Here is a 27,222-nt window from a genome sequence, read left to right as displayed (position 1 = left end):
AATTGTATGTCGCATGGACAAATTGCCCGTGCGACAATGTCCTCGATTTTGAATAAATGCAATTGTTTATCCAAATGACAAGAATCAAGAGTGTGGTTATTTCTATAAAGCCATTTTACACATTACGTCATCATCATAATATTGAGGTATGAAGACTTTTGTCTACCATTGTACGTGAACTAAATCGGGTGAGGACAAAACACGTCACTGGAAATGAAGAAATAGTTTGGGTTGTAATTCAAGCTTTTAAGGTTGAACTATACTCTGAACGTCCGAAGAGGAGCTGTTCAAGCAAGCGCGTAAACGCAAAATTTTAAATTGGATTTTTAAGAAAAGTAATAAACAAAATGCTTTTTTTACAATTGTATGTTGTTTCTAAATTCAGTACTACCTCACAAATCAGTTTGTATTTCATTTTAAGTATTTGCAACCGAGTTTAAACGGGTTAAAAAGTCGATTCAATTTGTTGTTCTATTAAAAAAACTGTAAGTTCAAATTGCTTGAAAAAAATATGGTGATTTTCTGAGGACCTTATCAACAATATACATAAATTTGAAAAAAATTGTTAGTGTCATTTAAAAATAAAATGAAAAAAACCTCAATTTTTAGCCATTTTATTTTTTTATTAAAAATGGTACTGTTTTTTGATAATTTTTTGTATAGGTCTTGTATATGACTTACTTGTAATAATATATTTTTTTCATGCCATTTGAAGTCTATGTTTTTCCATAAAAACGTTAAGATTATTACTCTGTTTACCCCGTTATAACTCAGTTACAAATACTTAGATCGAGATAAGTAATGATCTGTGAGGTAATAAGAGAACCTAGGAACATCATCCAATTGTAAAAAAATGGTTTTGTTTATTATTTTTCTTAAAAATTGAGTTTCAAATTAGTGCATTCGCACGCCCGCCTGGACGGTGAGCCCAGTACAGTTGAACCTTAAAGCTTCAGGGTACCGAAGCGATTGTTGAGAATTGGTGTACTACAAGTTGCATACTTTTTTTAGACCTGTTTTCAGTGACAGCTGTCAATCATCGGATAGGCATCCGACCTTCGCCTCGGGGTGTCTTGTCCCTTCTCATAAAATGCAAATAATGTAAACAAACTGAATTCCACTATCGCCCACGATAGTTTCTCTTATTTCAGAGATTCAAGCAACATACAGTGAAAAATACGTTTTTTATTTTGTTAAAAAAATTTGATACTAAAGAATAATAAAATACTAGCATAGTTTTGTAAAAAATAATACACCATTACACCATTTATTTATTGGGTTTTATGTTTTAATTAACCGAATTCTGTTCGCTATATTATGTGTCATGTGCATTTCTAATTGGATCACTTGCATTATTAAATTTATACAATTTTTCTGTAACTAGCTTGCGAAGATATAGCTGCGTTACTCTTACATTATATAAATTTTGTGTATTTCTTTAAAATATAAGTAAACATTGCTAAAGATCGGGTACCTGAAACTGAAATCACATGTAAACAAAAATGTTTATTAGAAAGTTTAGAAAGTTTTTCATAAGCTCATGAGTCACAAGACTTGTATTTAGTGGAGGGTTTAGGGTGGTGGTTGGTACTTATATATAATCAAAACATATAGTTCTACAACTTCTTTACTCTCGGTGTCGGTGCAAGGACTAAAAAAATTTTATACGTGGGAGTTAAAAATAAAAATTGTAAAAAATGTATGTATTATAAGAAAAAAAACCAAACGACGCCCCCTCATAAATGTTTTAAAAATTGGTAAAACACATCAACTTCAATGGAAGCAGCAATTATTTTGGATGGATTTAAAAAATCGTAGACATGCATAACGTAAGATTTAAAAACCTCATAGGAGATGGTGATAGTAGCGTCTACAAAAAAATTCGTAATGCAAGACCATACGGGCCTAATTATTTTATTAAAAAAATTGAATGCCGAAATCATATACTACGAAATTTTTGTACTAAAATTAGAGAAATCGTTAAAACTCCTCGTTCTGACATAAATATAAAAACTTTTTTGCGCAACAATTATTTGAAATTTAGAACCGCAATTGTTTCAGCGATAAAATACAGAAAAAACGAAAACTGTACTTTCGATCAAAAAGCAGAAAACCTGAAAAATGATATTTTAACCGGACCTGCACATATTTTTGGTAATCATTCAAAGTGCGCTACGTATTTTTGTAAAACAGTTGGTCAAATAACAAATGCAGTTGCATATTCTGACTTTAAAAATAGTTCCTTGTTTGAGTTGTTCATGCAGGCATTAAAACGAGTTGCAAATTTATCTTCAAGTCTATTCTATGATGTCGATAATAATTCTGTTGAGTCATTTAATTCAGTAGTTAACAAACTTGTTGGGGGTAAAAGAATAAATTTTTCAGAACGCGGTTCTTATCATGGAAGATGCTTTGCGGCAGTCGTAAATGTAAATAACAAAAACAAATTTGTATTTAAAATTATGGAGAAAATATCAGGGAATAGTGGCATTTACACCACAAAATTTTCAAATCGCTTATTAAAAACCAAAGAACTTCAAGCTACAAAATTAAATAAAAGAAAAATTCGTATTCAAAGTGCAGATTCGGATTATGGTGCGACTAATGACATAATAGACATGCCAACAGAAACATATGACAAAATAAAAAATGAGTTCTTGAATGATTTGGCTGCTTGCGATATTTTAAAAATTCCTTTGTTAACAATTGGTCAACGTAATAATGAGCATATTAATATGAAATGTACGACCAATACAGCGAATGCTGTAAAAGATATCTTGTATCGTGTGGGATTATCTAAATTTAAAAAATTACCCGAACCACTACAGTGGGAAATTGATAATGAAGAGAAAGCAAAGGAGAAGTTTGAACAGACCACAGGTATAAAGGTAGATTCATGCGGCTTTTTTGTTGATAAAGAAAAAAATTTTTTAGGTGTAACACCAGATGGGTTAGTGGGTTCAAATGCTATTGTTGAAATTAAATGTCCACTTAGCGCAAGAAACACAAATATTAAAACTGCCATAGAACAAAAATTGATTAAATACTTAGAAATAGATTCTCAAGATGATAGTAAAATAGTTTTAAAAGAAAAAGATAATTACATGTATCAAGTACAAGGTCAGCTCCACATTACTAATCGCCAAACTTGTTATTTTATAGTATACACCTCTACAGATTTAAAATATTGTATTATTGAGAAAGACGATAGTAAATATTGGAACGGAAGAATGATATATTGTCTTGAAAATTTTTATATGAATGCCATGTTACCAGAAATAATTGATTCAAGACATAGTCGCAATTTACCATTACGCAGCATAATAAAAAAGGATTTGTAAATAATATTTCAAGTTTAGTTTTAGAGATTTTTACATAAATACATAATATGATGATAAGCATTTTAATAATAATTATAATTTTTAATTTGAACAATAAAAGTAAAAAAAAACTTCCTCAGTGGGTTGACACCTTGTCGTGGTGAGGGAGCTCAGTAGTTCTATCACAAAACCTGTGCAGAACGAAGCTAAGTACAACCAAAGTTTTAATCATCTTTTTTTATATTTTTTTTTAAAACAGGAATAATTTTATTGTTAAAAGTATTCAAAAAAATAGCGAGCGTGATTACTCGTATTTCAAAATCTAATAAGATACGTTGATAGCAGTGTCTACAAAAAAAACGTAATGCAAATCTATAGGTACCTAATTATTTTGTTAAAAACATTAATTCCGAAATCATGTGCTTTAATTTTATACCACTATTAGAGAAATCGCTAAAATTCCTATTTGTGCCGATACATTTCTCTGTCTTGAACAAATGCAATAAAATTATTATCTTGTGGGTCACCCCAATGGTGGTTACCTCCAGCGGTGCGTCCTAAACCCGTCATAAATCTTCTTCCAGCTAGCTACGCATTCGAAGAAGGATGCATTAAAAGTTGCCTACTTACAATTTAATTTTTGCTTTATATCTAACAATTAAGAACAGTTAACAAAAATCTAAAATATCTTAGGTCTGTATTTTTAAATTTCCTATAAAATGGTTTTTTTAAATTCTCAATACAATGCACCGTTATGAAAAATTCGTATCAACTTCATTAACAGACATTTTATTTAATAAAAAAATATCTAGGCATTTATTTCAATCAAAAATGAATCTTCGACCTACATTTACTTATAAAGAAACACTGCAAATGTCAAGAAACTCTTCAAGTCTAAATTTGCGGCTAAAAACAGTGAAAACAGTTTACACGTAAAACGTATGCGCCAGCTCCCAGAGGGTCTAGAGCCTTAAGGAGAATCCAACCAGCAGTGTCCGAAATATTTCGAAACTCCTGAACGTGCAAGTGTCTAGAATTTTTCAGTTGTTCAGTCTTTTAGTCCTTTTTAAAAAAAATTAAAGCATCCACTACAATAAGTAAATCAAAAATATTGTTTTTTTACTTTGTAAGGGTGAGAAATAAATGTGAAATGTCACTTGCGTGACACTTACGTTTGTGGGACTAGGAGTGACCAAAATTCAGTGATACTGCGCATCTGTTTCATAGGGATCTTTTTTATGCAAAACAAACGTCTTTTAAGGATGAGTTTTTTCTTACAGCATTTTTTATTGACGATGAATTTTTTAATATGTCTTAAGGACCGGTTTATAGAAAGCTCCGTTAAAATTTAATTCGTTGTTAAAAGTTAATGCATTAATCTGCATTTTAAATTTCATCCGTTGACAAATATCTAAAAAGGCTCGAAAATGTTAGGTGAGACAGCCAGTATAGTTATTTCTGTATAGCTATATCAGAAAATGTTTTACCTCTTCTCATTTGTGCAGGTACTGCTAAAAATAGCTTACTAGCCTTAAACTGTAAGTTCTTTTTTTGTTCTTGAACGCTAAGAAAACCTCGCTTTCTCCATATTGCACTCTTGACCAAAAAAGTTGCACTTACAGTTTACGGTACATAATATACTGTTTTGACCAATTTATCCTGTGGTCCTCGTTCTTTAACATTTCTCGTGTATTTTTAAATTGTTGAAAAATTGCAAGTCCATAAAACTCGATTAGGTAATTTCAGGAGGACCCTTTTAATGGTTTAATAACCCCCTTCTTTGGAGCCTTTTAATCAACCGATCACGGTCACGTGACGCACACGGTCTCCAGTAAATTAAATCCCCGCTAATAAACCGCAGACTCCAAGTTCGTTGGGGCCTTGGATTCCAACGGTGGCGGCTTTGGCCCTCAAACTCTGAGTGACACTCGCCCCTTTCGCCGGTTTCAAGTTACCGAAACTTGTACAAACCCTCCCGTTTTCGAAACAGAATACCGATATTCTTGTCTCTCTTGCACGGGCAAATACAATTAAATTATATTGCCACACGACCGTGTGGACTCACTATCAAATTAATTGTTAATCGAGTTAACGATAATAAATGAGCGATTCGCAAGTGCGCACACCGCCAACAACTAAATAAGAAAACAAATTAACGACGACACAACGCCAAGTTACTCATCATCAATTATAACTTTGATCGGAAGTTTGACTCCTAATCAACGGAAATTACGGTAGTCACACGCTTGTGCATTTTTGGTGGATGCGCCGGGTCTGACGTAAGTGATACTTTTAGGCAACCCGTTAAAGTCCTCGCCGTTGCGTTTCTTAGAGTGTTAATAACCAAGTTGAGTCGTCCATTCATATCAGGACAGTTGAACATTAATTTCACGCCGACTTCGCACACTATACGGCTTAACAATAGCATCTAGTTTTAATGCCCGACGTGTACAACGTCTGACACTAAGAGAGATATAAAAGGCAACAATAAATAACTCGTCCTTGCACCCAACAATATGCTTCTTCTATTCTTTTGTATTATAGGCCGAGAGGGCACGGACGAAATGATTTATCGTTATTCTTCGTTGTCAGGTTAGTGGTTATTGGTGTCATATCCTCCAGGATAATGGACTATTCATGCCCTCGATCCGAGACCCAGATGGCGTCTCCATTCCGGTGAGTGTCCTTTCAACAACGCTGCGACGAAGACGTCATCTTCGACCTAATCGCTTTCTAATGGCTTCATCGCACTACACTCTATTATTATTTTCGGTCATTACCGGTCAAACTTGGGTAAAAACAATACGAATGGCCCGACCTCAATTCTTCTAATCAGATTTGCAATAATTAGTGTTGCGGATTAATTAATGTTAGCTTTTCGTTATCAAATAATGACTGTGGTGGCGGCGTCTGTCATCATAATAGGAAATCAAGTTAGAGAATCGTATAATCCAATATTCCGAGGCATTGCAGAATCAACATAAAAGTTTCAGTATCGACGTTTCCGCGACTTACTAATTATCGTTTGCCGTTTCACGAATCTCGGTTTACTTATAAAATAATGAACCGGAAAGAATTCGTTACATCTTTTAATAACAACTCAAATGTTTTTTTAAATCGGAATTTTATAATTAAACTTGACAAAACTTGAATACGGACGTAATTAACTTCGTGCCTCGCATGTGTGCAAGAAAAACTCCAAAAAGAGAAAACCATCTCATCGCCGGCGGCTGATTGACGTTCTAACTTCCCTCGACAATTTATTGATTGATTGCCCGGTGTTGGAACGGCGATATGTCAATCCATAAATCCTTCGATAGATAAAAGCGACTCGTGTAAAACTTACCAGATACCATTGTTCTTTGAAGAGAGGATCGGGGAATTCACCAGGAGACGGAGCGGCCCGATACCTTAGACGGCTGTGAGACGAAGAGGGCAAAGCACCTGGTGGTGGTCCAGCTGCTGCACTGAAATACTGCGAGAATGGAGTGACCGATGGACGAAAAACGTAATCGCGCTTTTTCCGCTTCTTTTCGTGCTGCTGTTGAACCCAATGCACCTGAAATAAATGAAACGACGTTAAGAAATAAGAAACGTTGACAGTGATGCAAGAGTCGCTCGCAAAATTTCAATCTTCTCGCCGTGTGCGTGAGTGTGTGTTTTACGTTGATTAAATAATGCGGAAAAGACCGTTTCCTGCACTTTTCTAGTAAACGTCATTGTTTAAAAAAGTCCATTTGCGAAATCCACGATTTAGTTTAGTCATTTTTGTAGCTTCACAAAACGGTGAAACGTTCAATTGCGTTTAATCGGCTCACTTTGCAATATTAAAAAGGAAACCGCCTGCATTTCAGCACTCGTAACTCGTATTGTTTTCAGGGGGAAAAAATCCCCGACTCGTGTACACATTGCAGAGCGTGAGGAGGCGTCGACAATGGCTAAAAAATTAACATACCGGAAAGAATAAAATAAAAAAATTCTAGTGTATGAGCCCGGCGCCTCCGCCATTTCCGTTCCGCCATGTAAATTACGTTAAACACGTATCGTAGCACTCGACACGTACCAATAAGTGGCGGGATGCTATAAACAACTAGGAATTTATTGAATATTCAAAGACCGAACTGCCGGCGCCAGATGAAACGTTCATTACTCATCAATTGAAACGAGAACGAGGAGGAGGAGGAAAAATCGTAAACGATCAAGTTTTCGTGTAGGTTGACTCCAATTAAAATACGTAAATAAATTAATGATTTATCGAGGCAATTAAAAGTTTCAACGGTGATTTTTTAGAAAATTCGTTTGTAACATGATATGCGTACGTTCAGGTTGATCAAACATGAATTGTTTATCGACCCCGATTCAGTCATTTTTTTTCAAATGTCGGTTAATTCCATAAAATTATTCAGTGAGTAAGTTCAAGTGTTTATTGGGGCGCAAAATAATCACTTTGTTGTGCTCTTTACAATTTGTGAAGATTAACACTGAACCAGTGACGTAATTTAAAATAAAAAAATTTAATCATGAAATAATCACCTAAAATGTGAACATATGAGTGTGTAAAGCTTTATTGAAAGCCGATTCATATTTTCAGGAATTATTTTCGTCCTACAATAACGTGGAATATACCAACAGCAATTTAATCCGTGGAACTGTTAATAAAACCACGTAGCATAAAATTCGCAAATATCACGTTCGCGCGAACCGAGTTTATAACATTTTTTTTTCGATTTTTTTGTGTTAAATGCGACGATTTTCACCTTATCACCATCCGGGCGCGTGAAAGTCGAAAATTGAAATGTTTTTTTCTCTCTTCGCCCCTATAGAATGTCCACGAATCGAATCGTGCGAGAATTTATTTTAATAAATCCGTTTATGATGATGTCGATAAATTACGTGTGATTTATGATGGGCCCGCGTTCTGCTGCAGCATTGGCGTATATTTGCATGAAAGATTTCGGCAATATTTCCGAATTACAAGTAAAAATATATTATCATTGTTTGTGCAGCATTATTCACCGTTCCGTACTGTGTCACATATCAAATCTGTAAATTTATTATCATAAGCGAAAACGCACACACATATCGGTGAATAAAATGGAAATCATCGGGCGATGTCAAAAATTCGAAGGGTCCTGTAAGGCCGTTGTGCAAATTGCTGTCGTAAAGTTTCACAGTCGTTAAACTTAGACCAACGGTGACTAGATGCAGAGCTTAAACTTTGATTGTAAAGCTTGTCCCTGATGTCCCCTTTTCCTACGATGGAAGACGTTTGGAGCACCACACATGGAAGAGGTAATGGACGAGAGGGAATATATATTGTTACGGGTCTTGCAAGAGTTGCGAATATTTGAAAACGGACGCTTAGCACCAGCGGCGCCTCGTTGCCCAATCAAATAGACAAAAAGAACTTTCTACATTTATTTTTTTAAAAAATTGACAATTGTATTGTCTGACATTTCTCATTATGGAAGCTCAAAGTATTTTTAACAGATTGAAAGCAATTTTAAGCCTTGTTGAGTCTAATTCGAAGAATAAAATGTTGTATTCAACTCGTTTAAGCCTAAATCGTTTCATTTATTTCACCCCGTCGATCATGGTTTAATATGGTTTAATATTCCACTCGTGAAATAAAGCGTCCGATTTACACTCAAACTCGTTAAATAATAGTATATTATGATACGAGTTTTATAAGACGCATTTTGTTACACCCACGAATTTAGAGCACGACAAGCGCAGTGAGGAGTGCCATAATAGAGTAAGTCGGACAAAATGCCTTATAAACGAGATATCATACAGTATTTTTTCTAATTTGCACTTTTTGTACCAAAAAATAATTTCGAAATGTAGGGAATTGTGGCAGTTGACTGCATTTACGCGCAGGTCGTGAGATGAAATTAATAATTTGGACCGTAATTAGTTTATTCATATTCTGAAAGTGTCCAAAACGTTGTGCAATGTATCCCTAAACAAATACGAGCTTTTGTGGCAAATACGTGGAATTTGAAAATTGGCCTAAGGATAATGAGATCTCAAATTACTTACTTGCACTGGCTTGTGAACTTACGTTTGTACATTACTCGAAAAGTGTTCTAAGGGGCTACATATCAGGGTTAGTACAAATGCCTCTAAAGGTTCGTATTTGATTAATTTGACTAAATTATGCACTTGAAACAGGTGCCAATTGACACTGACAGTTCTCTTGTATAATTGTCAAAAAACTAGGTTGTCAACATTATCCAACTACATTACCCTGGTTTTTAGTGTAATTATTATAGCACTCCGTTGGATATTACGATACGCAAATAGCGTATGATCTCAGTACGAAATTGAAGTAGAAAAATAACTATTATACGACTGTCATTCTAATCTTTTGATTAAACAACTTCAAAATTAATTCTTGACAACATTATTAATACAAGAGGAAAACTAAATCGTGTTTAGTTCAATTATCCCGATAAAATCAGTGTGCGTGTTTTATATTGTGACAGCAATTTAATATTTCCAGGAAAAAAAACAATTTACGATTAAAAGTTAGATTACGATTAAAAAAAAGATTATAAATATTCACAATTCGCGATTTTGACACACTTTGTGTTTATTTTAATATTAAATGCAACTCTGAAATATACAAAAATACAAGAATCAATAAATGTACAAAAAAATATAAATTTTAACTCTTTTGTTCCCCCTGCAAGCCGGCGCTGTTTAGTGTTGACGTTCTTTGTAATTTTTTGTGTCATTCGTTCAACATCAATATTTATTTTTTATTTACATGTCAGTGATGAGAGTCTTTTGTTGTTTTAATTTGACTGTAGGTTTTTCAAGCGGAAAAAGGAATTTTTACCAATTTTGCAATTTGATCAACCGAACGTGGAAAACTGTTGTATTTTTTAAATATTTTTCGGCTTGCACCCATTAATGATCCATTTACATTCCCGATGATTTAAAGTTTTAATCGTGTTTCGCATAATACAAGGGGTGTTCTCCATTCCGCCTACCCTTAAAAGTGATACAATTCGTACAAACTGCAAAGTTTCTTTATGTCCCCGCTCAAGTTTTAAAGACCGTACTTACATTAAGTAGAAAACCGGAACATTAGTTCATTTAGATGGCTTCTAACCGCACCCGTATTATTATAATGGTCCGGGGACATTCCAAGTGGGCGATTACACACAGAAAATCCACGCATATTTTAAGAATTTTGTTTTAGTCAAGTTTGGCTAGGGGAAAGCTCCAAGTTGATTTTTAATGGAAGCATCTGATAAAAAAGTAAAATTGTCAAATAGGATTTAGGCGGGAGAGCAAATCGAAACTTTTCGTGGCAAAGAATCGTAAGCAGTTTAGGAAGAAAGTTATGCTATAGTAGAAAATTGAATCACAACCGAGTCCGTTTCGGTGAGATACTTTCGATCCGATTCTGTATTTAAATAATTAAAGGTAAATTAGGCAAATTTTCGATGAAAGGAAGGCGTGCCATTCTTGTATAGCTAAACTAATTAAAATATACCACTGCCTGTTTTATTCTACTCCACGCGGCACACGCAATTATAATTTCGGTATGCAGCAACGAGCAAAGGCGTACGTCGTTATTAAATTACAAAAGAAAGTCATTCGGTTAATGTTTCCCCGTGTAATATCTCAAACCCCCTTTTACACTTCCAAGAGGATTAAAATTATCGTTCTCTCGTGAATAACAAGCAAAACTATTTTTTAATACAAATCCATTTGCATCAAACTTTCTTTAATCTTCGGAGTAAGTTTGCAACGAAACGATTGTTTTAATCTTCTAAAATGTTTCCGTTTCACTGGCCATAAGACACATTGCACATACACAACATTAATAACAATTAAATGGCGTCTACTTCCATTATTGGAGTGCTGCAAATGGGGAGTCGACGATTTTTACTTTTATTACCGATTGTAGCCGAGTTTGCAAATTGATTTATACGTCGACAAGATTTTTTTGCGTCTGGTGAACGCGTATTTGGATCACGTACGCTTCCGTCAAAGCTCGAACTTCCAGACACTGAATAAATAACCCAAACCGGTGGCCTGAAATTTTCAAAAATCAAGAAAAAAACATTCTGCACTCACCGCTAATCCAACTAAAGCCTCCTCTAAAGATTTTTAATTCGTTTCGCGAGCTTATCTTTCATTATGTGCATTTAAATTCGGGAAAAACCGCGCAATAAATCCGCCTCACTTTCAGTCGTGCAGCTGCGAACACTCTTAAACAATTCAGGAAAAAATCCGTCGTGAATCTGACACAAATCGATGGCAAAATAGAATCAGCTTCCATCGAACTTTGCACAATGAAAAGTACAAAGTGTAGGGCCGAACGTGATTTCAATTTAACACCCTATTACGTCGTGTGAGCGCAATTTTCGACGAGAAAGAGAGAAAAAAGCACGTCTGCACCCATGTCAACAATAATTAATAAAAAATGACGAAAAGGGGGACTTCAAAGGACATCAAAGAGGGTTGAGTGATGTAATATAAATGTTTATCTGACCTCAGGTTTGGTAAGGGAAGGAAAGCTCGAGGCTAATTCTGTTTTAGGACAATTCGGTTGAAAATCATGACAAATTTGAATTTTCAATCATGGTTGTGAATAAATGAAAATGCTCGAGGTCGTTTACGTAGACACGATTTTTTCGTATTTTAATTATATCGATGAAACGAGCAATTCCAGAACTAAACAATTTTTAAAATGCAGTTAAATCAATTCACAAACTAACCTGAAGCGAAAAATTTTAATTAAAAACGTCGGAGGAAGAGAAAAAGCAAATTAAATGACTGTATTTTAGTTGAGAGAATATTCGGTGTCGGAGAAAAATATCGGCATTATTTTCAAGACCGGCTACAGATAAAAACTCGATAAATTTCCGAGGGATTCCTATATGTATATTCGGTAAAAAAATTTCAAGCGAGATATTGCCTTTCCACATGTAGGTATTTTAATAAAATATATCATACAGATAGAGCATGCACTTTCGGAAATTTATCGTGATCGGCATCAGAATACGTTAAACGAAAAAACCCCTATATACACCACTAAATCTTAATTCTTTCAGAAACGTCCGAAAAGCGAAAAAAGTCCGTTTCCACACTCTCGAAAATAAAAAAGAGAGACAGTGGTGGCGCGGCGAGCTTTTTGTGATTCATTTGATAAAATAATTAGTCGGGGAGGCCGTGGCAATTACGTTTCCGGTCTTATTAAATTAAAGTGAGGAAGTGCTAAGCATTTTAATTTTATTTCGAGCCATTGTGTTCTCCACTTCTGAATTTATGATGAAGTGTTTATTGGCTCGCAGGCGAAAAGGAACGTCCGCAGTTCCAGTAATTGCTTCTCACACCAAAACTAAATAGAACATGAAAATCATTTCCAATTGTTTTGCTATGCTTTCCGTTTCTCAACGAGATCTCTCCTCGAGACGCGACGCGACACAACGATGGAAAAACTATTTATTTGCGCCAAGTTTACGACCGCGAGCTTTACTCACCAACAAAAATTAATATGCAAATTTCGGAACGAAGGGAAACACATGAGTTTGATTACGACGGATGTTTATTTTCAGTCGTTCCACCCTGCACGATAAACAACGAAGTTATTTCAATGTTGAATTTTTTTTCTAACCGTGGTGGTGATGGTGCGATGGTGAAAAATTGAATTGGCTATTTATTATGGGTGAACCTGTAAAAAGCACCTTTTTGTCTTAAATATAGCCTAGAGGCCGGCTTTTACCATAAAAGGAGCCATTCTCGCATTTTACGTCCATTATTCGGCATAAGGCTTTTTATTTCGTGTATATAAGACATAAAGGCATTAACCGTAACGTAACTGGTTATAACAAAGCGAACATAAATTGTGGATTACCGTGAAGGGTAAGTGTTTTAATCCGTTCCCTTTTGATTAAATTTTGATGGGCAGAAACCGAATAAACAAAAATCGAGTGGTCTCTACAGATTAAAAGTCGATCGAGTCCATAAAACACATCCGTGAAGGGATAAAGGAGCCATTGTAGAGTGCCAATGCACCATTATAGTGGCAGTTAAGGGTCGCTCGGACCATTACTGAACCGATCACGTACTCAGACAACTTGGCTACATCCATCTTCCAACCCATATTAATAAAGTTTTTTGAGAAATAACATTAAACTCTCTCTTAATTCGTAAATAAGGAGTTGAGTCTTGTTTCGTCCGGAGTTACATTCGCTCTAGGTAAGATTTAACCGCCTGGAACAAAGGTTCGTCTGAGATCATGAGGTGAAAGTAATGCGTGTGGAAGACCAGCGTTAGGCAGGAAGTCCCACAAAACTACACGGATCAACTCTCGCACTTTCCTAGTCCTCTCTCGGTGTTTCGCTACACACCAGCGATAAGGAAATTTTCGCATGAAATGCGACGAAAAATCGCAAATTGGGTCGAACGGCAGACCCTGTAGTCGAACCCGACGTAATTGTCCACATTTACCCACCTTTTACATACTTTTTAAGGTAAAAACCTGTTGTATTTTATGCTAATTTATACTATTCAAATTACCAGGCAATTCGGTTCATTCGTTTGTAGAAAATTTGAGAATTAACCGTCCATTTAAACTTGAACGTTTTTCTTTAAATGTTTTTGTTTTTTGTTGTCATAAAACACAACAATTTGTAAATTATAGCCCAGTCAAATTAGACAAATCGGCGGAAAAAATTCCTAGAGAGTTAGAGTTTTTTTAAAAGCTTCCTTTACACTTGGTTAGACATATATCAAAAGTCCCCGAGGTTGGGGGGCGAGCTCGAGGAATTGAAGGGGGTTAAAGCAGTCTTTTTTTGGTTTTTTGCTTATATCTCGAAAACTGTTACTCCTATTAATTTTTCTCTTTTTACCAAAAGTAAAGCTGATAAAATTTTCTCCAAAATGGTTTTATGCATTTTTCTTGTAGGACTAACCATAAGTGAGTTATAGGGCTGGAAATAAACAATCATTTAAAAAAATGTGCTGTAAAAGAGAACGTCTTGTGACTTGTCTTGAGAAAGGGGTAGACATGGAGGTCACAGAAGTCTTCAGAGTCGTCTTTAAATGCTGCATTTTCGTCTTCGTCTTAAACATTGAAAACTGACTTACAGTCGTGTTCAGTAAAATATTAATAAATAGATGATTAAATATAGATGTTTTGAATAAATCTTATAATAAACTGTATACATCGAGTCCAACAGTTCAGTCTATCATATCTTCTGGGTCATCTTCAGCTGCTGAATTGTGGTCTTCTACTGGAGAGCCCCAGGGAAGAAAGTATTTTTCTCCCTTATTTACCACTGTTAGCTTAGTTGGGAGACGCTTTACACACACTATTTCCATATAAATACTTATAATATACTAATGTTTTGTTATACAATGTCATGTAGACACCAAACTTCAATGGCTAGGACCATTTTGTAAGAAGTTTCATCAACTTTAATTTTGATAAGAAGATAAAAATTGATAGAGGTGACCGTTTCCAAGATATAAGCAAAAAAACAAAAAAAGACAGCTATAGCCCCCTCTTCCTCCTCGAGCTCGCCCCACACCTTCGGGGACTTTTGATATATGTCTAACCAAGTGTAAAGAAAGCTTTACAAAAAAAAATTCTACTCTCTAGGAATTTTTTCCACCGATTGTCTTATTTTTGTCTAATTTGACTGGGCTATTAGTACTAATTTTTGTTATACTTTGAGAAGGTACGTGAAGGATAAACATCTAGGCAATATCCTAACCCAGTGTATGGAAAGAATGCGTGGTGGTTAGTGTTTGGTGCGAATTTTAGAAACATCTCTTTTTTGTGTGTGATTTTGTTGCGCTCATTTCGCGTCTGGCGCGGCGGAGATAAAAGCAAAAATTTGTTATTTTTAATTTTTTAAATGAATACATTATGCAAACTGGGTGTTGTGATTACTTTGTTTTACTTTGTCGGCGGTACGGCTAATCCTTTAAAATGAAAAGTTGTGTAAACTTTTTAAAGTAATTTTAAAAAGTGTTGTAAACAAAGTGTAAAAACACGATACGAGCTAGGAAACATGAAATATGGCCAGTCAAACGGGACTTGCAGAAAGACATGGAAGTTTGTTCGACGTGATGCAGTGCACCTGTTAAGGCCTGAAGCAGGAATTAATCAGGGGGATAAAAATTCCTCCATTCTCTCCCGGCGACAATCTACTCTTATTTAGCGGCTTGGATATTAGCAAAATTAAAATCCGACGATGTAAATATATAAAAGTAATAGCTTTTTGATTAAATGTGTGCATTAAAACGTCATCATAATTCACATCACCGTCGCATATTTCATCGTAGAGAAACGTATTATTCCGCCCTCCGTTCGTTTCATTATGTATTTCGTGTTAATCTCGTTGCCTGTGTTATTTTTCTTATCGTGTCCGGATGTTTTCAGTACAAACGATAAAAACGTCTGCTGTGCTATTGCCCAGGACAACGGAATTCTTCCGGACGGTGCCTTTCCTTTCCTGTCGTTATTTGTCAAGATAAGACTCAAAATTGGTTTATAGCAGTAACGCAATTACAACGACCACATTTCACGATCTATAAAATTTATAGGTATTTAATGGAACAACACAACCTGAAATAATTCGGACCTACTTTACTCACATGTCACGTACATTCAGCAAAACTTAAACTGTAAAACAACCTCTCTGAAATGAAAAAAAATCGTCCATCGTTTCCGAAAAAATCAGTATTCAAGCATCACACGAGTGAAGATTAGTCGCCAGCAATAAAACCTCTCGATTGCGAAGATTGAAAAATGCGTTATAAATTATTATGGTTCTCGTTTCGGTCGGACCTTGTCGAGGGACAATTTTTTTGCTTTTTATGACCGGAATATTATTACAAATGGCCCTTTTTTAGAGAAGAAAAATTAACGACATGTCGTGTTTTCGTACGAATTTAGCAACACGTAAAAAGTTACAAACGCAACGAACCAATCTGTGATATAGTAGAACGAACCGAACGTTTCAGTCAATTTTTGTCGTCCGCTTTTAGCTTATTGCCGCCAGTTATTTACATCGTGCATCAATAGATTGGAGATTAGTTTTCTCTCGGTATATACAAAGGACGTGTTCGGTCTCCCCTCGTAGAAAACCTCTTTCAATTTGAAATATTAGTCTCTTGTTTTCTCATTCCTTGATTATGAATCGCGGTTTTCTCATCAATCTTCCAGACAGGCTCCTAATTTGATTTTATTGAAAACTGTCTTCGACTCTCGATATTAATTTCGGCTCAATTAAAACCACCAAACTTCGCTCTCCCAACACACTAACACAACCCAACTGTCTGTTATGTATATCCGTATTGAGATATTTGTCAGTAACTGCCAATTCCAGAAGCTTTGCATCCGATCCAGACCCCGGTTTTGTACGTGCCCTATTCAAATAGGGACTATAAGTGTCAGATGCGATAATTCCTGCCAAAAACCGAAAGCTAAACGGGAAATTAAACAGAAAAATCGATACACAAGTTTAAGACCGCCGTGAAAAGAATAAAACAATTTCGCCTCAAATCGAGCAGATGGAGGATGCGTCGTTGCGGTGTCACAATTTGCTAGCATCCCCTTCCGTGATGGGGTCCTTGCGAGGTCAGCTGAGAACCTTATCTGATAAAGCGGAGCCAATGAGGTTAGCACTTCATTTCGCAGGGGACGTGAGTCGAATCCAGTCGGCCACTTCATTTCGAATTACTCCACGACGAAAAATATTGACCCAGATGGGCGGGTAGGTGGGCCATAAAAATTTGTTCGAGGTGTGAATTCCACCGATTCGTTTTCATTATACATTCGTTAAAAAGAGGGTGAAAGCGGCGCGGCGATCACCGTATGCGAGAAAATTAATGGTCTTATTTGGCGGAACAGGAGCAGCAGAGTGAAAGAAGGATCGTCTGATACATTCCGAAATAATAGACATGATTTCGAAATACGACTAACAAAACCATTAATTCAGTTGAACGAACTACTTCATGAGATTACATCGAGCACAGAGATAATTAATTTATTTTCCGCAACATTAATAACAAAACCCTCAAAAGTCGCGCAAATAAAAAATGGTTTTATTATGATTAAAACGCTCGTACGTATTTTATTTGTGGGTTTTAATTATTAAAACCGTGTTGATGCAGTTAGCGGAATAAAGCTGTGTGATTCGATTATAATCTTCTTAATATCGGAGGGGAAAAGAAAAAGGAAGGGCGAAAAAAAACTCGTTTTAATATTCTGCCGGGAAGTTGTATTATTTATTAGATGTGTCTCGCACAAGAAAACAAATAACGAGGGTAAGGTTGGTATACTTGTTGTGTTGGGGGAGAAAACGTTGCATGACTATAACCCGTGTAATAACGTTTGAGGATTATTACATCGTAGGAAAAGACAACGGCCTACAAAGAGAAAATGGAAAATCTTCACAAGCGTTCTGTTCTACTTCGAAACTAGCAAACTTATATATCTCTCATCATATGCAAAAAATCAGCCGTGTTCTACTCAAAGTATAATTGCTATAATAAAGTTGATGAAGGAATTTTTCGACTCCTTTGTAATATTATACTAGAGGAAAATACAGCTTCAACATCTCCCGGATTATTAAGAAGTTTCTTATATCTGAAATATGATCCTAAACTTGTCTTTTTTCCCTTCTCATCTTCAAAGGATTTAATTAAAAAGATCATCACAACTCTGATTAGACTAATAAAAAGCTAGCAAAAACCCCCCAGACTTGCACTAAAATAGAAACAGCTTTGAAAATTATTCGTCCCAATTTAATTAAACTTTGCGTAATTCAATTTCCGCTAGAGTATTCTTTTAATGCTTGCTGTAATTCAACTCCGACTTGCTTCATTTACTCGCGAGAACGTGACCATTGTATGTGCACACAGTCGAAGACTTCTACACTCTATTCGAAAATCCACCATTTGCACCTCGTTAAAATGTTAAAACAATTCCAAAATTCATTCGGTTTAGGTCACATGATGTTCTTTTCGTGCGTGATCCTCGGAGAAAAGCTCTTCATCCTTATCAGAACAATGTTTTCCTCTTGGACCAGTTTTCAATCCGAGCTTTTTCAGTTTCGATTATCACGCTCTAGTTTCCACGTGAAAAATACGCTAACAAAACAGGTGGCGATTCGCAATCTCATTAAACCGTGTTTGAATATGTTTGGAAAATTCGACGACGAGGAAAAAACAATTAACTTTGCCAGCAGTCAATTAATCTTAATTGCATACAAATTGTTCTTTCTTTGCAAATAAAAGGGATCAGCGTTTCGATAATCACTAAATAATAAATGGTTGTGGGTTGCAACTCGAATCGAAAAGTACCGTCAATTCCAAACAGGGTCTAATTAAGCTTCGGTTAGGCTAAATGCACATCGAAGGGGGACCTACTAGAACGTAACATATTGCTGTAGATACAGCGGACGTTACTATGTATATGGCATTAATGACTTCTACTCATGACAGCAACATTCACAACATTGCCGATCTGATTTATGGTTCTGATTAAAAAGGCATTAGCTGGAGAACAACGATGGCGGTTGCGTGACATACGCCAACTGATTACCTTTTACTTTCCATAAAACTTTGACTTGAAGATATCATGAAAAACCAGAAAATTAAAGACCATCCGTTTGTTTAAAGTGCGTTCGATACGATACGAGCTTAATGAAGGAAATCAGTCTCGATCCGAAGCAAAAAAAATGCAAATTTTTCGAATTAGACCGAGTGTTTTAAAACAAAGTGGATGCTCGATCTAATCGAAGCACAAACTGAACTAAATTGCAAAACCGAGTTCGCCCGAACCAGAGATAAGCATATCTGTCCACCAGGAGTTGAACTATGAACAAAAGGGTCGTATTTTCAGGGAAAATAAGACATAAATTTCAATTTATTTTGCAAAAACTTGAAACAGATTCGTCCTCATATTTGCATTATCCTTGATTGGCAAGGACCATCCTCATCCCTACTTCGTGTTCAATCAAGCATCAAACACTTGCCCGGGTCACAATCGAACCTCCATTGCCCTTTTCTGATTTTACGTCCTTGGGGAACGTCCAATCATTTGATTATGTTACACCGAAAGGATAATATCCTTGAATTCGCTGATCCGTATGTAGACGACGAACCCGCAAACTTTCATTACCCATTTCCTCTCGCTTTTATCTCTTCGGAAATTAATCATAATAGGGTAAAAACCAGCAGTACGTGGCCGAAAAGACACTTTTTGGTCATGATATAATCACGGATATTGTACGTTTCGAATTACCATAGACAAACTGTTGAATTTTTTCCTCGCTGTGATAAATCGTATAACGTGCTCGTATTTGTGAATAAATTGTTTCATTTTTTTTTTCCTGAGGGAGGTGCACGATGTACATATTTCTCTTAAACGAACTCATTTGTTTCTTGAATTATTCCTGCCTCGTCCTATTCTATAATCCGTGTTTATTATTTTAAGGCTTTGTTCGAATGTAACAGCTGTGTGAAGAGAATTTTTCACTTTTCATCCGTGCACAAACACCGGGGCGAACATGTGGCTGAAAGGACAACTCTGTTTTGATTTCCAGGATAGAGCTTAAAGAACTCAAATTCTAAATAATGACAAGGTGGAAGGCAAAGTAATAATTTAGTCGAGTTTACTCTCCATGGCCCTTAAAGTTATGAAGCAATTTCCGTCCTACCGGACCCCAGCGGTCGTATAACGTATTAATCGTCATTTATATGTGCGAATAGTTTGAGTTAATCGACTAAAATGATAACTCTATTTCACAGCGATAATTAAATCTACTGGAAAAAGACCCAAGCGTTTCAAGGCCCGATAAGAAATCGTCCATAAAAATTCAACACCCTTCTTGCAAAGCGTTCTTTCTCAAAAGAAAACTCGCTCAAATTAACACAAAAACAAATCGAATCAAATACGGAATTTCTGTCATGAATATTTATCTTTTACAAACTTTCCCTTCTGTCGTTTTGTTCTTTTCGTGACCGATTTTTACTTTTTATTGACGATTAAGAATTCAAGTCGTGTCGTTGAGGTGCAATTTGAATACGCGTGGATTTTGGACACGACAAAAATAGCAAAATCAAGGTCATTATCAAAAACGATACAAAACATTTTCGCTGCCTACATTTCAAAGATCGTAAAAATAAAAGCTTTTTTGGCGAAGACATCCGGCAAAAGCGCCGTAAATACCAATCATCGGACGGAGTTTTTACGTCCGGCCGAGTAATAAAACTTAATAAAGAAAGTAGTGGTGGCTTCTTGCATGAATAAAGTCGTAAATTATAGGTGGCTCACAAAGAAAATTATGTATGAGATTTAGAGGGTAACGGAAGAAGTAACGAGGGTCGACGGTGAAATAAAACGTGTAATGTTTAACCGCCGAAAATTCAGCAGGAAGCTGGAGTTTTTAAACTGTCCCTCTCGGCTTATCGACATTTCACAATGTTAATCCTTTATGAAGGCTTTTCGCAAATCCGCTTACGTGAAAAAATACAATTAATTACAGGAGCGCACGTTCCTATTGTACCGGAGGATTAATTTTCGCCAAGGCAACAAAAAAATCACGGTATTAAGACATAATGCTCGAGGGTTGTTTTCACAATTCTCACACAACTTTTGCAACAACGGGGCTAGCTTAATGTGCGCTTTATTTTAATTAAAAAAATTAAAAACGAAAGCGACCAATTTCACAAAAACGTATTTTTCTCGGGGGTTAAACGTTTAATGGGATTTACGGTATCAAATCCCGTATTAAATCCGATTTATGTTCCACTGGTAAATCTAGAATTCCGTATTTGTCTAATTTTATTATTGAACCAATGCGAAAGCTCCGATTTCCACAGGGATTTTGAGCACCGATATTCATCATTAATAATAATACATTTAATCAAGTACGGCTCAGATTCAGGACACAATGGAAACTTGTCAAATATCCAGATACGAGATGGCGCTACTGTCTACTTATCACTCACCTGTTGATTCTGTAACCGGCTGTCAGAAAAGACAACGTGAGTGTTATTTAAGGGCGCCTGAGGAGAGATAAATCCGAATTCGTTTTCAAAGTGCCGAAAAGTCGAGTCGCGACGTCACTTTACCTAAGAGCTTATTCGGTTCGTTGCACGAAAACAGAGCTTAGCTCTGGCTCATTTTAAAAACATTTAGATGCTTAACATAATCTGTACAAACAAGATTGGTATTGAAATTGTGCAGGAGAAGGTGGAGGAAGCACTATGAAAGTAAATTAACTTGCTTGGAAACATCACTAACCTGGGGCTCGGATATCAGCGACTGGTGGTAGAAGTCGTTGGCCTGCAGGGAACGTTTATGCACGTGCTTGTGTTCGAACAAGTAGAAACCCTTCAAGCTGCCGACCTGGAAAAACAAAACAGTTCATTTTAGGTAGATTACTTTGAACTCTATCTTGTAAATAATCCAATGCTTTGATAATTTGCATACAAAACTTAGATGAATGTCGACTGAGAGACAAGGTATCATCTACAACGCTAATTAGGAAACGTATCGTTTACCCGAATGCTCACCCTGTAAATATCTCAAAAAACATATACATTAATTAATTAACCTGAGATTACACTAGTTTACAAAAATAATAACTTGTTTCATATACTTTTAATCAAATTAATATTTTTATGTTTAACAAACAAAAATTAATTAAATTAATTATTACATAAGAATTGTTAACTGTACCAGAGATTTAAACGCGCTACTTTAAAAAAATGTCGATATTTCGCTGTTCCGAAACAAAGGGGTTTTTTCGTTGAATCGTATTTTTCCTTTCGGTGAGCGAGTTAATGCGTGACAGATAATGAAGACGAATCATCCGTACAAAAAACACATAAATACAAAAGACGCAATCCGGCTAAAAAGTGGATTTATGTTGGTGGAATTCATATTTACTTAACGAGATTGATTCGATAACATTGACGTTAATTTAAGATTGTCGAAGTAGGAAACGCAAGCCACAAAACATAAGAAGGCTTTTAAGGGTAGGAAGGGTGGGCACGTCTTTACCGATTCAGTGGAAGAAATCAAACAAACAAATATGAAATCACTATAAAATATATAATTTAGCGCTGTTGGAATCCGGGACACGCAGCCCGAGACGATCCCTCGAATACAAAAAAGGAGAGCAAAAAAGTTATAAAGAATTATTAAAACTAATTGGAACAATAAACGGTTCCAATCTCGACGAGAATTTTTTCCCTGTTCATATTACAGGAGATATTAGCACTTTTATTGGAGGAAAAAAATTCGGACGATTTTGCCGGCGCGTGTACCTATTAATTGATTTTCCCTCTATCATTGTTGTTGGAGTGGAAATCGATTGTGTTTTCTTTACGTTCTGTCGATGACATTTTTCTTTATTGGAATGCTGTGAGTGTCAAAGAATCTGCTGGTGCTTGTGATGAAGTACACAACTTTGCTTGATAAATAAATGATAAAACGAGTTTTTAACTTTGTCTTTGATGTTGCAACTACTTAATTAAAATTAGAGAGTATTTGTGTGGAACGTTGTTCTCCTTTTCCTTTCTCCTTGGAGTTAGTTGTCCAACAAGTAGCAAATTTACAAGAGAGCTTTTCAAACCTAGATGCTTTCAGTAACAATAGAAACAAATAAACGACGTGACGAAGAGGAGGACGGGAAAAAGTATCCGTCGTAATGGATTTCCCATCCGTCTTTTAGTACAAGTACCGAGCTAGATAATTAAACTTGAAAAAGTAATTTCGTTTTATTACATTATTTGTCAGTACGATCGGCCCCATAAAAGCATACTTTGTTCTTCCTAGCGTGATTCAATCAATTTAACCTTTCCTTTGCAGACAACAGAGAGAAAAAACCCCTCTTTTAACAGAACAAAGCTAATTCACAAAAAATGATTGGAGGCTTCTTTGAATGTAATTACTTTTAATCCACCGTTGGCTCCTAATAGAGTCACTCTTTCGACAAGATTTATAGCAAAACTTTCCGCTATATCCACTTTTCGACATGTCTGTGTTATATATTCGGCGGTGTGAAATGGCTCCTAACCTCGCTGATAGCTTGATACTCTCTTAAATTACTTTATTATGCCGTTCGGATTCTACGCGCTTTCTTTTTTATTGGCATTCAAATCAAATATGGACATAAAATAAAAGATATGCTAATGTTTGCTTTTCAGACAAAATGGTTATGATAATTCCATTTTTAAGATGATACGCTCGCGCCTTCTTTCCATAGACATTTATTTACTCGACTTAAAAGACGTGTAGCTCGTGAGTGGCTGATAAATCGGCCGTAAACCTCGCTCGATCCGGATATTTTCTGCCTTCTAAAAGGATTTCCAAAACGATACACAAGTTACGCGTTCACATTTTGACCAAGTTTTTACTAATCTTCAGAAACAGCAATTTGTGGAGGTTAAAAATTCGATTTTGTAATTTTGATTTATCCGTTCACATCGTTGATTGTCGTCGGGATGCGTGAATAAATATTTTTCCAATTTCCGGCGAGGTTTCCGATGCATCGTCGCCGTTCCTTTCGCATAAATCTCTTCGAAACTTGCCGAAAAATTCAATTCTCGTGCACACAAGTCGCAACAATAACGTCAACGCTTTTCGCAACGATTCGAATTTGCGAATTTTCGCAAGGAACACGAATCTAATCCATCTTGAAAGTTGGGAGAATTTACGACAATGCAAGCAATTGGGGAGGAGATAAGATTGATGTCTCACTCCGTTTTGACCGCATATTGTACGCACACAGAGAGTGCGAAATATGAGATGGAATGCGTGTGCTGGTGTGTTATGTTGATTCGAGAAAAAGTAGATGGAGTCTGCAATTTCCGGGGAACCGGTGCAAGAACGTATATTGAACTTTTCCACGACAAATATTATCTTTGGCGGCGAGGGATGATTTATGTCGCTTTGTCGATTAGGAGAAATGAGGAACGGATGCATCTTCGGGAGAGATGAGTTTAAAATAAAACGGTGAAAGTGAAAATCCAGCGAAATTGCGTTTAAAAATTGATTAAGGTTTTGAACATAATCGAGAACAATAATTATCAGCAGGATATTAAGTCTATCCCGGCGCATCCACCAAAACTGCAACGTTTCATTTACCAACAAAATGAAACTGTTCAGTCTCGTGGAAAAGTGTATTTATAATCACCACCTAAACAAACTTTTAATTTTAGTTAAAATTTCACCCAGCGTATACAACAAAATCTTTTTTTTTTTAAGAGCAACAAGGGGTCTGTCATTTCGCTCGTTTTCGCTGTAATTATTTCGGATACTGTGTGAGATCCTTCTCTCCGAAACGTCTAACTTATCTTAAAGTGTGCCTTTGCTAATGTCATCTCGGATACAAATTACTTCTTCGCTAATAGATGTTGGCTTGACATGCGTTCACGTCGTTATCCTACCTGCACTCCAATTTGTCACGTTGTCGGACGAATAGTTGAAATTTAATTGTAAAACGTCGCAAGAAAATGAGAAACACATCACAACTTTCGCTGATTATATTTTTCTAAAAAAATTACCTCGTTTTGCTTGTTTAGCGTAACAGCGATTTGATTAAGCAATCTAACAAGGAGATGCGAACAAACTTTTTAATGGTTTCAAGTTTTCAAAATACGTTCGTTCCATGTTTTAATTCAAACTTCTCACATCGAGCAGAGTTCGATACAATAGAGCTTTTATTAATTTATTGGCGGGTGTTTTTGCTCACGCGATCCCCGGGTTTCGTTTTAATTGAGGTGCGTGTCGACTTCGTTATGCACATACATTACTGTCCTTTGGAAAATTTAATAATGTCTCAATGCAACACGTGTTTCCGTGACACTCGAAAGTGATCTTTATTAATTTCATTTCGGGACGAGGTGAATCCTTTATTCATTAAACAATAGTAGTTAACCCGGACAGTTATTGATCTTGCTTGGAAACAACACTACCTACTTGATTAGCCAAATTAGACCCTTCAGATTCAGATAGTTAACCCAGTTCCGAGTTGCACTTGATTTGATCCACACTACCTTTTCGATTATTTCTGATTAAACATTCACAGCAATGAATAATTCCTCAAGCGGTCCATAACACAATTCAAGTATTGTACAACAATCCAAAAACATGACTTGTGCAAAAGATTCGAACGTAAAAAACGACATTAATTACAATTTCCAAGTTAATTTTATACTCATATTCATCTCCTATAGTTTTGAAGGCTGTCACCGACAGACTCAAATTAGCGTAACCTTTATATTCAAAGTTTTCAAATAATTAAGATAATGTGTACAAAGTGCGACGGTTCTGCTTGTTCTTCTTTAACTTCTCCATTAGCGAATGGAATTGAAGTTGGGTTTTTTCGCAGGTGTTAAACTCCATTTTCCGAGGTATTCAACCCTATAAGCTTACGCAAATAGGGATGTTAAATATTAATTAATATCCAGTGATAGTGCAGCAACTGGAACGTGTCATATGCGAAAATTTTTGCTAGTATAACCAGTCGGTAAATTATTTAATTTGATTAGTTTTCCCGTTCATTATGTTAAAATTTATACCGGCCTACGCTTTAATTAGTTTCCGGATCTGTCGTGCATGAATAAATTTAAACTGTGTAATATATAAAACTAAATCATATTTCGTGGGCTTTTGTAATTAAATATTGTTCCATTCCGTGTGTGTGTAATAAGTAAACAGTTTGCTTTTGTTGTCTTTTAATCTATCACCGTTACATTTGCAATTTCCCTAATTGTATTTGTATATCGTTTGACCAATTATGATTACTCCAGAGTGTTTGATAGATGTTTACGTAATAATTATTGCTTATCGTTAGATTGTCCATTAGTCTAATTAGAGAGCAGTTCATGTCAGATTAGAGCTCGCTGAACGTTGTCAACCTGTGATCATGCGAAAACTGCAATTTTGCAGATTAGGTTAAACGCATGACGATTTAATTAAATCCGATGAATATAAAACTTTATTTTAACGACCGAGGGTCAAACGACATAAAGACAACCCTCCTTTTATATATATTAAACGCCACATGGTGTCCCACCACTAATTTCAACAATAAATAATCATTGTCAAATTACAAATAGAAAATATGGATGTTATACGGACCCTGTTTTGATTGCGGTGTCTTAAATTTCGGCCAATGGGAGCAAAGCCACGCCTTAAGTAGTGGGGGCGGGTGCCACTATTACTACTACCAATATTTACGGTAATAAACCGCAAAAAAGTTCGTAAATCATACGAGTGTAAGATTTAATTTCCTCATTGTCGTTGCTTGACGCTCCTTGATACATATCAGAGCAAAAGTCCTTTATCTTTTCAATTACGGCACTCCGTGTAGCGGCAGTAAATGTCTCAGATATATATTTGGTGTAATCCTTCTTTGATCTGTTTGCCAATATAGGCACCCTACCGAAGCCAGTTCAAAAGGAGCTCTGCCGTCAATAAACACATCCTCCAGAGATCATCTATAATAACTCGAAATAACGTTCCACATACACTCACGTCGTTGTAAATTCCAGACGATTTATTCGACATAATCTCGTCTTTATAACGTAGATGATGGAGGAAAAAATGCGAGAAGCAAGTCGACAGCAGGGTGCATAGTTAGGAACGAAACGGTCCAAGTTGTACCGCAATGTTGGTTTTGCGGTCGTATTACCTCAACTTGGCCGCAACGGCCCAGAACGATCTAGGATTGGTGGACACCCTTGTTAAACTTGCTAAATCGAATCGGCGATTTTTCACAAATTCGATTGAGTGTTTAACAGAAGGAAAAGGTTCGCATAAAAAGGTCTAATATCCGGAGGATAAGGCCAATTTTTGAATATCCTGTTTGGACGGGTTTTATACAAGAAATAGTGTGCTCTTATTCAA

The 27,222-nt window shown here is 36.0% G+C and overlaps 1 protein-coding gene across 1 annotated transcript in view; it reads right to left on the bottom strand.

The window, feature by feature from the left end:
• Fur2 (Furin 2) overlaps nucleotides 1-27,222 on the bottom strand; it is a 68,462-nt gene that overhangs the window by 21,056 nt on the left and 20,184 nt on the right. Inside the window, exons 3-4 of the mRNA XM_964214.4 lie at nucleotides 21,607-21,711; nucleotides 6,667-6,879 (exon numbers count right to left, since the gene is read on the bottom strand). Coding sequence (XP_969307.2) covers nucleotides 6,667-6,879; nucleotides 21,607-21,711 — 318 coding nt within the window. The remainder of the gene's footprint in view (nucleotides 1-6,666; nucleotides 6,880-21,606; nucleotides 21,712-27,222) is intronic.

Source organism: Tribolium castaneum, chromosome 4, assembly GCF_031307605.1.
Source record: "Tribolium castaneum strain GA2 chromosome 4, icTriCast1.1, whole genome shotgun sequence".
In the NCBI taxonomy this organism is placed as follows: Eukaryota; Metazoa; Arthropoda; class Insecta; order Coleoptera; family Tenebrionidae; genus Tribolium; species Tribolium castaneum.
This window is presented reverse-complemented; position numbering and strand designations above follow the sequence as displayed.